Here is a 16,309-nt window from a genome sequence, read left to right as displayed (position 1 = left end):
ACAGAACGTATGTAATACTTTTTTGCAAACTCTTTGTATCGCACAGAATCGTTTTTCGGTGATTGGATGTTGGAAAATGCGACATGCTTGTAACGACGAATCACAGCGCGGTATCTTCTACGCAGTAAGATGAAAGCGATGGTGTGTACTAAACGTTTGAAGAACGTCGCGCGAGGGATGTGAAAAGTGTTTTTTTCACAACCTGTGACTAACTGGCCCGTTTTTTTTTTCTCGTTACATCTTGTTAGATGCGTTGGGCACTCAGCTGTGGTATGGGTATGTGACGACGGAAGATGTTTTGATGGTAAAGGCTTACACACCAGATTTTCACCCGAGACACGAACTGTCATCCGTTCGAAAACCGAAACGGACTTTGTTACGTGTATCGGTGAAAAAACAAGCAATTTATGATGGGGACAAGGCTCGAAATATCCCACGTCAAAATTATCGCGATCGTTTAATCGCAACGTTGGGATTAAGGAACCGAAGCACGCTGATCGAGAAACGCGAAGCTAGAGTTGTCGATTTTTCAAAATGGGAAATTGTTTGAAACGCGCTGGAAGCGGTCAGCAGGACAATACCACTTTGCTGAGTAATAATCCTGATCCTCCTACATTGACTAGCGGTTCCTTGCAAGAAGGCCTTGGACCTCCGATGCCTAACAATGTAATTTCATTTCTTTCTTTACCTCGATTCGTTACAATTCTGTTGTTCGTATCATTCGCATTATATTTATGACAATGTCGACCGTACCTACTATGTCTCTTTCATTTTTTGCATTTCATTTATGTTTAGTTTAACTATTACATCATTTTTTTCTAAATATGAGACAAAATCTAATGATCGAGTTTTTTTATTATAATAATGCTTAAATTTTTGTTATTCGAAATATCGATAATATCCATTGCTGCTACAAAATTAATTTGCTGTACTTAGTAAAATTTACCAATGTTTGATTTCACAGGAGGCAGTTACTTTTTCATATGCACCGGTATTTACAAGGGAACTTCATCTTCAACAAATTGGTATCGGTGTTAATCTAGGAACAGGCAGCGAAGAAGAACAACAAGTTAGAATAGCAAAACGCATAGGACTGATCCAACATTTACCTATGAGAGAATATGATGGGACTAAAAAGGGAGAATGCGTGATATGTATGATGGAGCTCCAGGTGGGAGAGGAAGTGCGTTATTTACCCTGTATGCATACTTATCATGCTGTATGTATCGACGATTGGTTACTGCGTTCCTTGACTTGTCCATCATGCATGGAACCAGTAGATGCAGCATTGATTAGTTCGTATCATCCAACCACTTAACAGCATGAAGGAAGGAACATGGAATAGCTAATCGGTAATCAAATTATATTATCATGCTGTACAGAGCAATCGAAAAAACCATTAATTTTATTATCACACGTAATGGCTTCTAATTAGCAGAGAGGCCTTTTCTTGTTAATGGTCGATCGTATTTGCCATTGTATTTGACATACCTGCTCGCATGCTGAGTAATAATAATATTTGGATTATAAATTGTTACAAATGTCTTCTACATAGGTCATTCCCTCTTACAGGGTTATGTTCTGCACGTGGATCATTGAAAAGAAGTAAAGTGTATTTACGAACAAAAAGCAATCACCATAGTTATTAATTTTCTGCTAAATCTAAAGTAGCTTTCTTTTCATATGGCTGCAAAAGACTCTATTTTATGCTTAAATAAGTGAGGCAACCGAAAGATGTAAGATCTTACTGAAAATACTTCAAATTGAATAAAGAGTAGCATCTACTTGATACTGGTGGTTTGGTCAAGTAGTGACAGACAATTACATGCATTGTGAATATCATGAGTAATATTATGTATCAGAAAATATCACACTATGTATATTTTTAACCATAGTTGCGATGATTTAATATTTTCAAAGACGAAAAACCTATTTTCGGAATATATCTTACGACATATAAAATTAATCCCGTTATTTTTAAACATATTGTTTCTTATTTTAACGTGATCTGGTCTAACCTGGATTGACCTGGTCTTAGAATGTGAATAATATTTCTCGTGAGAATAGTATATACATTGTAATTGAAGAAAATGCAAAACAAAGGTATTGGTATTTCGATCTCTTATTCACGTTTCGAATTGTTTCACACGAAGGAAACGGACTGCTTGTGATTGTATATTTATATTATTATCTGTTGGATATCGTTTATATATTTCTTTTATACACATATCGTTATATTGCATTCAAATTATTCGAGGACTTGTGTTAATTTAATTCGATTAGAACAATTTTTATATGATCCTAGCGTGCATTATACGTATTCTTGCGTTGGTGCTTTTGTCTTAAGCAGTGACAACGGAATTATCAAAGTCTCATTCAATATATTAATTAAATATGATTGATTATTTTGATGTTTTACCATTGACTCTCCTTATTATTAGTAACAATCGTATATCGTCAATACATGTCTACACACGAGAAATTCATTCTTTATTTTTATAAAAACATTCATAAAGAATGAGACTTTGTTGAATATTATCATTGCAATTTAAGATGAAATTTCAACTATAAATGGGAAAACGAAGCTAAGGACAATTTAACAGTTTAAACTCAGTCGATGTCAGTTCGATATGATTATTGTAACTTGAACGAAAAAGTTGCACGATGAGAAATTTATTTAACTTAAATTTTCACATGGGTATAAAGCCTATAAATAAAACTTTCGTGATAATAAAAAATTAAAACAGTTATCGTAGTTTTTCAATGCATAACATTAATAAAGAATTAACGATTCGATCGATTTCATATGAAGAATATAAATGTATATATATTCTTTTAAGAATCGTGTACGTATATTTACATACATTTCCTACTTGAATGAAAATATTTTAACGTTTTGTGGAAGCTTCACGTGTATAATGTTATTGATTTATTTGAAAGAAAAGTAAGTGATGCTGTGAAATAGTGATTTATTGACAAAGTATAAATACACAGATAGTGATATAATAATAATAATAATAATAATAATATAAATATTTAGTAAAAACTTGAGATTTTTTTCAATAATTCCTATCCTTAGTTTAAACGAATGTCAAACTATTTGATAACAAATTGGAAATTTACTCGATAAAAACCCCCGTATTAGTTACAATTGCAACAAACAAAAGATTGAGACAAATGAACAGAATCTTTGCTCTACGTTTGCATTGAAAATTAATTAATTAAAGCAAACACATTTCTATGTTTTACATAATATTTCGATATTAAATATTTAAATATTTCCAAAGTTTTACTTTGGTGGCTGTAACAAATATATTGTTATTGCGTTTGAATATCGTTCGTGCATAGTGAATAGTAGTCCACCGTGGAAAGTTTAAATTATATTTTCGTTCTTATTTTTTGTTACACATATGGCTTTGTTATTAAGCATAAAATATGTTACTAGCTAGGAAATAAATTTCTAGTGATATAAAGATTGAGAAAGAGAGAGAGAACGATATCGCGCAATCAGAGTTGCCAGGCGTGCGCTACATTCCCCTACTTTTGACAGAAAAGTAGGGGAAAAGGACTTAAGAGTGGGAAATGATATTGCTCGTACCCTGCATCCCGCGACCGTTGACGCGGCGAATGGTAATAGGGGTGGGAATATGTTACTTTGATAGGCGATGTGAACGTGTAAACTACATTATCTTCGCGTTAAGGGGTTATTCTCATGTGAGAGCTTTAGTAAGTAATAATATAGTATTTGAAACTCCAAATTTTAAATACGTTTATCTTGAAATGTAAATATTTCAATTCGCGTACGTAGAATCTCAAAAGCTGTACGATCGATTGTATAGTTTGCGTTATTACTCTTTTCATATTAACATTTGTTTAAAAAATAATTCCTTGAGAATGGTTGGAATTTGCAACATTTACATGAGAATGACCTCTTAAGAAAGCCAGGCACTGCTCCATCGCCTTTGTCAGCCCCTCCATCCCCAGATCCGCACCGCGTCATTCCCCACTCTCAGTCCTTTTCTCCTACTTTCCTGTTGAAAGTAGGGGAATGTAGCGCACGTTTGGCAGCTCTGCGCGCAATCAGTGAGGGAGTCTCGCATCGGTCCGTGGGCGTCATCATGGTGTGTGGGTTGAAGCGTTTTTGAGAGACAAGTTTGTTTTTAATCGATAGAACGTGGGCATTTTTATTATTACGGTGATGCTTTTACGAAGAGTGCTGTCGTTGTTCTACGTATCGCTATGGAAAAAACCATTGATATGCAATGTACAGTTACGAAATAAATTTTAAGCGGAACGATACGACGATACATACGATGTCGAATTCGGAACAAGTTTTTCTCATACATCGACTTGTGTGGAAATACAAATGGACGGTTGTTATGTTATCGGTGATACTTGTAACTTCATCGAATTTTACAAACGCCGACAGGATATCGTATGATAGTACGAAGGATAATGAATGTCCCGTTGAGTGTGCATGCCTTGGGAATGTGGTGGACTGCAGTAGCTTACAATTGATCGGAGCACCCAGCGGATTACCACCATGGACAGAGATCTTGTAAGTAAATAATCGCTTGTTATCCCATCAAGAAGAACGTTTATCATCACGGAGCCGTGCTGTCTTTCACGGATCGTTCCATTCTACTCGATTCCGAAAATTCAACGAGACTGATATTTATTCTTCCCTTCTTAACGCTGATTGTCATTTGAAAATCATCTACTGTCATATTTTTATTTTTTTTTTAATGCTGCTGGAATCGCGTAACGTTGCTTTATATTTAATTATCATTATGATTCAAAACTATAAGCTACACATATGAAGTGTAACTTGATCTAACGAGATAAGATAGTGTTCCACGAATTTGTAAAAGGAAAATTAAGATACGTGATAATAACATCGACTTTATTAAATAAATCAAAATAGATACTTTTCCTGTGACTTCATAGAAACTGGTTTTAAAAAGTTTACTGGCAACTCATACATGATAAGTTTCTTTGTAAACTTAATTTCTGTTCAAAATAATTTGTTGGTTAAGTTAAAATTTTCTGTTATGTTTATTAGACTATAATTTATTAGTGTAATAATTAAAGGAGAAATCACTAATTTAAGTGTTAACTAGATTTTAATTGTAAATTTTCTTCTATACTCGTCGAACAATGTAATTCATATTAGATCATTTTGAAACTTATCAAAATATTATATCAAGGTAATTTTATTTCAAATATGGTAAGATCAAATAGTTAAGAAATGGTTCTCTTTCTGGACATATTGGCAAGAATTTCAAACTGTATGTAACAATATATATTAACAGAGCTGTTTGAGACGTTATGACATTTAAGATCAAGGAATGAAATAAAAAGTTCTTTATTTCTGATGTTTCAATATCATTTGAATTTCCTGTTATATATAATTATATTCCTAGATATCTGGCATGAGATCATAAAAAGTAAAAGATGATGAGTACGTTAATTATAAAATAATCTTGGGTACGAGTAAAATAAAAAGAGTGATAAAGAAATCAATGTCAAGAATATTGTTTGTCTTTGCAGAGAGTTAAAGGAGAACAATATTGCTAGCTTGGAGCCAGATGTATTGTTACATTTAACTAAATTAAAGGAATTGTGAGTACCTTTTAACTTTGATAACTATTCTCATGAGCAGAAATATATTATTTTTTCTTAAAGAAAATGTCTTAAATTCTAATGTAACATTTTGACTGTTAATTATTTAAGAGACCTTAGCGCCAATAAATTTGGAGACAACTTTTCGATCACCTTACCAGTGGCTGCACATTTGCAAGGGCTTAAAGTAAATAAAAATCAATTAACAGAAGTGCCAGACATGTCTTTTGTCAAAGACATAACGCATCTTGCATTGTAAGTATATTCTTCACATTACCGAATGTGACTAAAGTTTAGTTTTTTCTTCTTGCTTTTTATGTTTAACTTTTGTCGTATAAAGAAAAATAATATTCTGTTTTTATAGAGCTCATAATTCGATTAGCGACATAAATGGAACCGCGTTACTCACCTTGCAACGACTTCAAAATTTGGATATTAGTGGAAATAAAATAAGCATCGTTCGAAACGGATCCTTTCTTGCACCCAATTGTCTTACACATTTGTATGAAATTATTTATTTGTGTACTTTCAACATATTAGCATCAGATAAAAATATTTTTCTTTTTTCTTTCCTTACAGAAATTTAAACATGAATCAAATAAGGATAATTGAAAATGGAAGTTTGGATAACTTAACTTCATTGGAGGAACTACGTTTAAATAAAAATCACTTGACCCAATTGAAAGATCTTTTTACGAATTTAAAGAAATTACGTATATTGTGAGAAATCGTTTAATATGGTTCTATTATCGTTTACTATTACTCGTGAATATGATCATGATCAATATATTATATTGCATTTTTCAGAGAATTAAATAGAAATGAATTAAAGACTATTCAGGGACTTAGCCTTAAGGGTTTAACAAATCTAAAAGAGTTACGCTTAAAGAGAAATAAGATTGAAACGTTAGACGATGGCGCGTTTTGGCCTCTCGAAAATTTAACAACATTACAACTTGACTTTAACATGTTAACCATGGTGAGAAAAGGTGGTTTGTTTGGACTAGAACATTTGCAAAAACTAACGTTATCGCACAATCGAATAAACACCATTGAAGTGCAAGCATGGGATAGGTGCAAAGAAATCGTGGAGCTGTTAGTAATATTTTTGTTCTGTAATAAGTACATATAGTATGATAATAATGATAGCAGTAAAGCAATATTAATCGGCATATAGTGCGACGTTCAGTTATGATTGACAATTTATTTGCAGGGATCTATCACATAATGAAATATCAATCATTAAACGAAACACTTTTGAATTTTTGGAAAAATTGGAGAAACTTAAATTGGACCATAATCAAATCACTTACATTTTTGATGGTGCATTTGGGTCAACTCCTAGTCTGCAGATATTGTATGTATAGTACATATAGTATAGTGTAAATCAGTAAAAGTCACAAGCTTTTTATTACAATCGTTTTATTACATTAAAGAGAACTCAACTTCAATAAAATTTCATATTTGGTGGAAGATATTAATGGCGCTTTCGATCCACTTGGACAGTTATGGAAATTAGGATTGGCGCATAACAGGATAAAATCGGTACACAAAAATGCGTTTACAGGATTAAGTAGTGTTACCGAGTTGGATTTAAGTGGGAACGATATAACGAGTATTCAAGAAAATGCATTCGTTTCAATGACTAGTCTAACTAAACTGAGGATGAATTCGAGTACGTATGAACGTATAAACGCGTTCGTAACTTTGTCACGCTAGTTTACAATGTTTCTTCCCTTGTACGTAGGAGCTTTGGTTTGTGACTGTGGCTTACAATGGTTAAGTATGTGGTTACATGAACATAGGTACAGCGATGCGGAAGTTTATTGCGGATACCCGCACTGGTTAAAAAAAATGTCCTTGACTCAACTCCATCATAAAAATTTTACGTGTGGTTGGTATTAGTGTAGCTTTGATTTCAAATTTCAATATGACCCCATCATAGATAAATTATTAACAAGAGTTTGCACCACTACGGGGATTAGATGAATATCCAAAGCCAAGAATCATCGAGGAACCTAAAAGTCAGATGGGTATTAAAGGAGACAATGTGACACTGGTTTGTCGAGCAACAAGTACTGCCAGTGCACCGCTTCATTTTACATGGAAGCACGATAACGTTGAAATGGATGATGTCAATCTGCAAATAAAAACTGATTCCACGGAGAACGTGACAGAGGCTTCTTCCATTTTACATCTTACTAACGTTACTCACGCAAATGCTGGAAAATATCAATGTATGGTGACAAATACATATGGAACTACATATTCTACAAAGGCAAAGATAAGCATTTTAAGTAAGTTTTCGTTGTAATTTAACGAACATTACGATGGCGTATTATTCCCAAACAGTATGGAACCAGAAGTGAGTAATGCCATGTTTTTCACTTATTATAGTTTATCCATCTTTCTCAAAAATTTCACGCGATATACGTGTAAACGCTGGAAGCACTGTAAAACTAGAATGTTCCGCGGAAGGGCAACCATCCCCGCAAATAGCATGGCAAAAGGATGGCGGTGATGATTTTCCAGCAGCAAGAGAAAGAAGAATGCACATGATGCCAACCGATGATGTATTGTTCATCGTTGACGTGAAAACTGCTGACAGCGGCGTTTATTCGTGTACCGCGCAAAATCTTGCTGGTCTAATCGTTGCGAATGTTACTCTGACGATATTAGGTAAATGTTGTGAATTTTTATATAACTATTCGATGGAAATTTGTGTAGATATTGCTCAATCAACAGTTGAATTTATGTATCCGTTCTTTTCTTTTTTTCGTTTTTCCTCAAAAGAAACACCATCATTCGTAAAACCGATGGAGAATAAAGAAATAACCGTCGGTGGCTCAATTGTATTGGAATGTATGGCAAGTGGTATGCCCAGGCCGAAGCTTTCTTGGCGCAAAAACGGAAATCCTTTGCAAGCGACTGAACGTCATTTCTTCACCGCCGAAGATCAGCTATTGATAATTGTTGATACTAAAGCCAGCGATGCTGGCAATTATGAATGTCAAATGAACAATTCGTTGGGTAGCGTTGTTGGTGCATCTCATTTGACAGTAAAGCCAGGTAAAAATGCTTCCTACAAGTTACATTTTTTTGTTCCTTCAGTTCCTGCATTTTGAAATGACGCCTAATAGAAAAATGTCACGTATCTTATAGCTCCAACTTCAACTCCTAGTCCTGTATCGGTAAATGAAGATGATATACTTGGTTTGATAATAATCACCGTCGTATGTTGTGCTGTTGGTACCTCCATAGTGTGGGTGGTTATAATTTATCAAACTAGAAGACGGTTGAACACTGTTACACAGAGTAGAAATGTGCAACCATCGTCGGCTATAGCAGCTACGGTAGCTGATACGCAAACACATTTATATCTAGAAACGAGTTCTCAGCATAGTAAAGACAGCGGTACAGGAGATAGTACTAATCCTAGTAGCGATCAATTACAATTATGTTTACCCGGTATGTACAATGATTTTTAGCATATAGCCCTTTTCACCGTTCTCTTTTCCTATTTCTTTCCTTTTTTACCTTCACAATATGCATGTTTCTATTTTCAGAGGAAATAGTTACATGTTCCGTGAACAACGAGGAGGATACGAGTGCAGTGGTGAACGTAGGAGCTCCGTTATTGCGGTACACAAATCACGAACGACATGTTCGCGAGAATGAAGATTGTGCCGTTTAAAAACCAGAAGTTTCATATATGTTTCTCTCGTGATTAATTCGTCGTAATCCGTGCATGAACGTTGTCTCTTGTCGTGTGCAAAGAGAAAAAAATGATCGGAAAATTACGCGAGGTGAAACAGTGTCGTTTTAATCGTTCGTTAACAAACTACATATGTGGCACAGAAAATGTGCAATTCGTCGATCCTATTGTGACATGAACATTACTACCTTGGTGTACAATAGTAGGTGTACGAACAACAACGAACATGATTATCGTCGTATTTGCTACGAGAAAAATAAATTGTCAGAAGAACGACACTTAAGTTACAGCGTATTAATGGCGTATGATTTGTAAATATTTACGGTAAGAATTCATCGTAATTGCTGTGTGATTCAGTGTCGTTGAGAAAGAGGTGAAGTAACGAGTATGTTGACACGGGAAATTATCGTAACCCGCAAAAGCCACTTATATTATAGACCAGTCTTTTGTGATAGATATTTATTTTTAGGATTACTTAATTATTATTAGTCGATGATTATATTTATAATGCCCCATGACGTAAGTTTGCCTTAAAAACAAAGAAAAACAAAAAAAAAAAAAATAAAAAAAAAGGAAAAAAACGGAACGAGAAACAGAAATGTGCACACGTACACAAGTCTATGTATACCTATTTTACATATACAAGAGAAACACATGTATGCAGTGTGTGTGTGTGTGTGCGCGCGCGCGCGCGCGCGTGTGTGTCTGGCTGCGTGTAGGTAATTGTTGCGCACCAAAGTGCTGATATATAAACACTTCATGATTTGTCTTCCTCTTTATTTTTTATTCATAGTTAATTGTTTCGTTGCACCTAGAGAGACGTTTAGAAGTAATTTAATGGATCGATAACGACTGCTCATCACCGATAGATATCAATACTAGTTCTTGAAATATCTGCCTATGTATTATCATCGTTTAAATCAACGATTTTTCTTTACTATTTAATTTACTAAAATTTGTAGCGTTTACACGTGCGAGGAATAGTATATTAATTACAATAGGTTTGTTGGTTTGCAATCATCGTTTTGATCGAAAAGAAATTCACAGAAGAAAATGTTTTCTTTCTTCGGCTTTTCATCGATACTTTGGTTACATGCGGTTTCGCTAGAAAATTCCCTCGACTCGAACGCATTCGTGAGAATAAGTGGAACTATAATTAGTCGAGCGATCGAACGATCAAACGAGGAAATGGTGATCGGCATGTAACAGGATTCTAATGGATACTATTAGTTTCTGTGAATTTTAAGTTAATTTGTGATATTTTCGTGCCGCGGAAATAATTGGAAACGATCGCAAACACTCGCATACTAAAGAATATCGAAAGGGGAAGCGCGAATCTTTGGCAAACGAATCTAGCTAAAAAGGTACGTCTTGCGCACACATTTCGATTCTCCCTACATCTTATATTTCGAGAAAACGGAGCGAAGAAACGTGAATATTGCCATTTTTAATCGATGTAACGCAACACAATGATATCATATCATATCAGATTAAATGAAACGCAATGAATCGTCGTTCAGGTAAAGACGAAATGATACGAAGAGAAATTTGCACACCGTTTAACGCACGCGTTCACTCCTTTTTCTTTCCATTAGCGATGACTGTTGCGCAGCATCGAGAAGAATAACGATCTTTCGGGAATATTCGAACGTTTTGTTTCGTGACAAAGAAAAATTCGTTGTATCGTTACCGGTGGATTCGCGAGTCGATAATCGAGAATAATCGCGATTTAATATGGCGTCCAGCAGTCTAGCAGCTCCACCGAGATCGTACAAACTTACCAGTGACAAGTATTAAATCGTATTTTGCCAATAAACAAGAGAATCTGTCGCGAAAATGTCGAGTGACTGGTATCCACGTGTGATACACGAAATAAGATGTCCTCGTTTAATTCAGTATTTTCCCTTGTTGTTATGTGGTATATTATAAACAAATACAAGTAATCTATCAGGATAACGTTGTTTTAGTGTAGTCAATGTTTACTCTCGTCAATCACGGCGGAAACTAACCTCTACTATTTTCCCTCGTTCTTTTTCGTTTCTTTTCTTTTGAACTTTATTTACCAAACGAGCATATTTTGTTAAAATATACATTTGCTGATACATGTACATGTACGTCGAAGAAAGAAAGAAAAAAGAAGGAAAGACGGGAGACGAATTCGGCAATCTTTTTAGAAACTTCGAAACGATACGCCAGCGTATCATTTGGTACTTTTTTCTTTCTCTCTTTCTTTCTTTGTGTCTCATTTTTCTTTTTCTTTTTTTTTTTTTTTCTTTTTTTTTCTTTTGTAACGAGCATATCCGTGCGAGTGTACGCACGCGTGTACATATTTCGCACGGTCACAGTTATCTCTAGATTTCGACATTCCTTGTTACGTTATATCATGAAAATACGCATCACAAGTACAAGTATTCGCACGAGATTCTATTTCTCTAAGAATTACAAAAATACTCGTATCGCGTTCGAACTAATTCAAATTCGATTTTCCGCCATCATTCACCTGACGCGTATATGTATGTATATACGTATGTCAGCTATGAACCGTCGCGCGATCGAAAAGAACAAAATTCCTTCCATGATTTTACGAATCCGTGATTCGAGTCGTTCCATCTCGAGCAAAATGGAGACGCGATGTTCGTTTCGTTTGCGAAATGCGAACGAAAGGAGCAAGGAAAGGAACTTGAAGTGGGAGGACGAATAAAAGAGACAGGGAGAGCGGGGATGATAGAAAGAGAGAGAGAGGGAGAGAGAGAGAGAGAGACCTAATATATAACGGCACGTGGGTAGCTACTTATTTTCAAGTATCACAATGATTAAAGTATCATACATATACACAACGCGTGTCAGGATTCTCGGCCCGTTCGTTGTCGCGAGGGCTGAGTGTTGTCGATATATAAAGATTGTTCGCGCGATGGTAAAGCAAACGCGTGTTTCTTACCGCGACGAGATTCCGTAAAGTAACCACAGGAAACGCATGCATCACGACGCTTCTAAAGACGAACGACATAAATAAGTGAAAATAGCACGAACTAGTTAAATAAGAGACACGGATATCGTCCGTTTCCTTTTGGTTGTGGAACAACAACGTCTTCAGCGGTAAAAACTCAGGTAATTATGCAGTTTAGCAGCTTTCCCTGATTTTGAAGATTTATCAAGCGGGGCAACTGAAAAACGTAAGGTATTTTTCGAAAGAGGGAGTCTAAATAGGTATAGCGCTCGCTTCAGGTCGCAAACGAGTGTCCGTACGGCGACGAAGTAAAACCTAATCGCAACGTATTAACCCCTTACTTTACGATTTAAGTTCGCCGATGGCGCGTGCCATAATGAATTAGTAACGTCACGCGGTTAACGCGCAACTGAGACAGGAAAAATGAATTAATAGAATTAAGAAGTTAGGCTAGTTTTTACTTCGTCGATATTATGCTCGGCGACTGGACAGAAGCTAGCACATCTTAAACCTAATCTTAAATATATCGTAACCGATGCGATTAACGGTATAATAAATATTTAAAAAGAATCGAATCGAAATACGCAAGATTCGAAAAATTCGCCAAGCTGCATAATTACCGCTTAAAAAAAAAAAAAAAAAAAAAAAAAAAAAATAAAAAAAGAATATCGAGAAATAAATTAGTTTTTTGGCCCCCCTTCCCGGTTGATTCTTCATTTTAGCGACACAATAAAGACTTTAGAAAGAAAAATCGCTAAACTACGTAATTACCAAAACCCATAATGCGTAAGATATCTCGAAGAACTAGAGCTTTATTACATAATTTCAGTCGTTATTTCGCTAAAATGGTAAGCTTCGACTTAGAATGTCGACGCGACTGTATATAATTACAGTTTCCTAAAATCCTGCTCGTCGAAAATGATCTGCGCGTCGCACAGTGGTCGATTCACGACGCATCATCCTGCACGAGTGTAAAACATCGAATATCCTGCTTCATCGGTCTTGGACCGATTCGCGGGAAGATCGAACGCGCGTTTTCGTTTATTCGCAACACAAAATTCTCTACCTATCTATTTATATATCTACCTATCTATCTATTTATTTATCTATCTATACATATGTTCGCGTCGCTCACGGTAAAACTAATGGCTCCGATAGTGTTAAAACTCATTAAAACGCAATGCTCGTTGATCGATGCTCGGCGACAAATGATCGCACACGGTTTGCATGCTGCGTAACTCGAACCGCTCGCGATCTTCGGATTCGTCTGTCGACGCGTGCATCCGGCTCTGTTGATCAAAAATCGATCGTACCCCGTTGGTGGTTAGTTTCGCGATTCGTACTCGTTTTTCATCGAACTTTCGTCGGTAAATCTATCCGTGGAGCGATTCCAAAGCCGAAACAACGATCGAGATTGTTTCGCGGATTCGTTCCGTCTCGTTTCTCGCATCGATTCCGACGCATCGAACGATGGAAATACAGCGTTACTATTTACAAGTGAGAACAGAGAAACGACGCGTATTTCCTTTTTCTCTGTTCGATTCGATAATATTTACGAAGCAAACGCGACGAGAACGATCGCGAAACGACGATGATTCGATACGAAAGACGGTTGGGGTCAATTCTCGCGAAACCTCGTCCCTGATCGTTTGAGCGACCGATAGTGATAGAGTACCGAGAGTACGCATCGTGCATCATCGCGATTCATCGAGCCAATCAGCTCGGACGCATGGATGCGTGGATGCAAACGAGAACGAAACACGGTGCTACGTACCACTCATTGTCGCTTCTATTAAACGCGCAAAGCGGTTAAACGGATTTTTCTTTATACAAAAACATCCGCAAGAATACAACATTTTTACCGACAATTTTAATTCCGGTATCGTGAACCGATGATCTAAACTCACCTATAAACAAGGCACGCGCAAGTACGTAGAGCGCTCACATTTGCACAGTCCCATGTTCACACCTGCGGCGTTTCGACGAGTATACACGATCCACGCGTCGCATCCTCTCCTAACAGTACACTCTATTGGCCTTATCGATGGGTTTATCGAAAATATATACACGCGTTCGCGAGTGTCGGATACGGTTGTCGCGTAACAGTGGAACGAGACACTCTTTAGGCCAAGCGCGTAAGGTGGAAATGGGAAAGGGAAACGGCGTAGTAGTGGGACTCGAGGACAATATAGCGAGCACGAGAACTCGTCGAACTCGCGTCGATGCGAGAATTCGTGGACGAGCGGATGCGCGCGCGAGGAAACGAGCTTTGTCCGCTGTGTTCGTCCGGCGTTTTTCTCAGTCGCGTTCCGAATCGTCTCGCGACATCGTCTCCCGTGTTACATATACCCGTTTCGTCGATTCGGAAAAGTCGAGCTTTCGTACTTTGGTATATTGGCGGCCGATAAAACGAGTCGTTACCGTGTCACCGTCACCGTCACCGTTGCTCCGTGTTCACCTTCCCCGTGTGAAACGAACGCTCGAGCGATTCTTACCGAACGAAAAACCGAGCAAAGACACTGGACACGAACGCTAGACTCACCTGCGCTACTACTCACGAGCGCTACTCCGAGTGCTAGAGAATATTCGCGTTGTCGCGAGAACGATCCGAAACTGTATATACGCGAACGGGTTGTGGTCAGCCAGCTTGCTATAGATCTCGACGAGAAACGGAATCGCGATCTCGACGGTGGTAGAAGTTACGGTAGCGGCAGTGATCGACCAAATCCGTTCTTCCTCGTCGATTGTCCTTTCCCCGCCTACGCTGCTCCGTTTATTCTACCCTCGTCTTCGTGTGCTCTTGTCGCGCTGTAAGAGTCGCTTTAAACGAATCGGCTCTCTAAAAGAGCAGCGATCGTCAATCGTTGTTCATATCCTTTAGCTCGGTGTAGGCGATCCTCTTTCGGTAAAGATTTCCGCTCGGCGAGATCACTTTTCTCTTGTTCGGCATCGTGGATGGCCCAGGAACGTAGTAATGCCGCCTCTTGTACACCACCATCCTGTAAACGTAGCAAACGGTTCGATTAGTCGAGTGGACTTTTATCCTTCGTCCGCGTCGATCCTATTTCCCTCTACGATTCCTATCCGATCGAACGGTTGCGCGCGAGCTCCGCGAGAACGGAATAGCGTCTATTCGTTCGTTGCGCACTTTCTCGTAGGGTATTCCCTTCATTACCGCGTACACTCGGAAAGAAACGGCGTGTGCTCGGTAACGCGCCGCGTTGTCCACGTCGAGGAACCGATTCGTCGTCGGGATCAACGTCGCGAGAGAACTGTCATCGAATGCACGATTCATCGTGTGCGATTGTGTACGTGCGTGTGTGCGCGTGTGTGTGCACGCGGCCGAGTCGCGAGCTCGCATGTACGCGACTGTACATTGCGCGTGCTGTCGTTAAACCGATAAACGTCCGCGTTGAAATATCGAACGGGTCTGATTTTCGTAGGTCGCGTTTGTTACGCGCCGATGAAACCCGAAGGTAGGTCGCGCGTTGTTCGTTATAATCGGAAAAGCTTCGATGGAAAGTTCCCTTTCTCGTGGATTTACCAATCGATCGATCACGGTCGACTGCGACGCGACGAAGCTGCGAGCGTAGTGGTAGGTTACGTAGGTCCAAGCGGCGCGAAGCATCGTCACGGTTTCCGGTATTTCGAAGTCTGTCGCGATCGAATCGTCGCGGCTGCGCTTCCTCCGAGACACCGTTCCGAGACGATGCTTCTGTACACGAGACCGGATCGAGCCGCAACCTTGTTTTCTCTATTCTCTCGATCTCGAAAGGAGCGTGCGCGTTTGCGCGAGCGAGCGCGCTTCGCGATGGTGGAGTAGATAAAGAGAGAGAGGGGGAGAGATAGAGAGAGAGAGAGAAGACAAGGAAAGAATATATGGTGCGGGAAAGAAGAGTTTCGCGTTTACACAGTTTATCGCGCGTAATGATTTTCCAGCGCGATCTACCGGCACGTTAACGAGTGAAATATCTCGTGGAACGTTGGAAAAATCGACACGCGTGGCTTCCACAGGGGGGGGGGGG

At 38.1% G+C, this 16,309-nt stretch overlaps 3 protein-coding genes across 7 annotated transcripts in view; 2 read left to right on the top strand and 1 right to left on the bottom strand.

Moving 5' to 3' along the window:
• Nucleotides 1-1,623, top strand: Rnf11 (Ring finger protein 11). The gene is made up of 3 exons (XM_017899698.1): nt 1-666; nt 965-1,352; nt 1,573-1,623. Exons 1-2 carry the CDS (start codon nt 535-537, stop codon nt 1,316-1,318), a joined length of 486 nt encoding a protein of 161 aa, XP_017755187.1. The 5' UTR covers nt 1-534; the 3' UTR covers nt 1,319-1,352; nt 1,573-1,623.
• Nucleotides 1,624-4,097: 2,474 nt separating this feature from the next.
• LOC108547419 (leucine-rich repeats and immunoglobulin-like domains protein 3) lies at nt 4,098-12,899 on the top strand. Its single transcript, XM_017899935.1, has 14 exons — nt 4,098-4,558; nt 5,551-5,622; nt 5,734-5,877; nt 5,987-6,124; nt 6,202-6,342; nt 6,430-6,717; nt 6,836-6,979; nt 7,059-7,297; nt 7,370-7,516; nt 7,608-7,919; nt 8,020-8,301; nt 8,416-8,691; nt 8,785-9,090; nt 9,189-12,899. Exons 1-14 carry the CDS (start codon nt 4,263-4,265, stop codon nt 9,314-9,316), a joined length of 2,913 nt encoding a protein of 970 aa, XP_017755424.1. The 5' UTR covers nt 4,098-4,262; the 3' UTR covers nt 9,317-12,899.
• Nucleotides 12,900-12,959: 60 nt separating this feature from the next.
• LOC108547350 (trehalase) overlaps nt 12,960-16,309 on the bottom strand; it is a 23,567-nt gene continuing 20,217 nt past the window's right edge. For all 5 annotated transcript variants that reach the window (XM_017899845.1, XM_017899837.1, XM_017899877.1 and 2 more), the window contains one exon: nt 12,960-15,283. In XM_017899845.1, coding sequence (XP_017755334.1) covers nt 15,142-15,283 — 142 coding nt within the window. In that variant the 3' untranslated portion in view covers nt 12,960-15,141. The remainder of the gene's footprint in view (nt 15,284-16,309) is intronic.

This window comes from Eufriesea mexicana, unplaced genomic scaffold (assembly GCF_001483705.2).
Source record: "Eufriesea mexicana isolate 0111107269 unplaced genomic scaffold, ASM148370v2 scaffold4744748266, whole genome shotgun sequence".
NCBI classification, from domain to species: Eukaryota; Metazoa; Arthropoda; class Insecta; order Hymenoptera; family Apidae; genus Eufriesea; species Eufriesea mexicana.
This window is presented reverse-complemented; position numbering and strand designations above follow the sequence as displayed.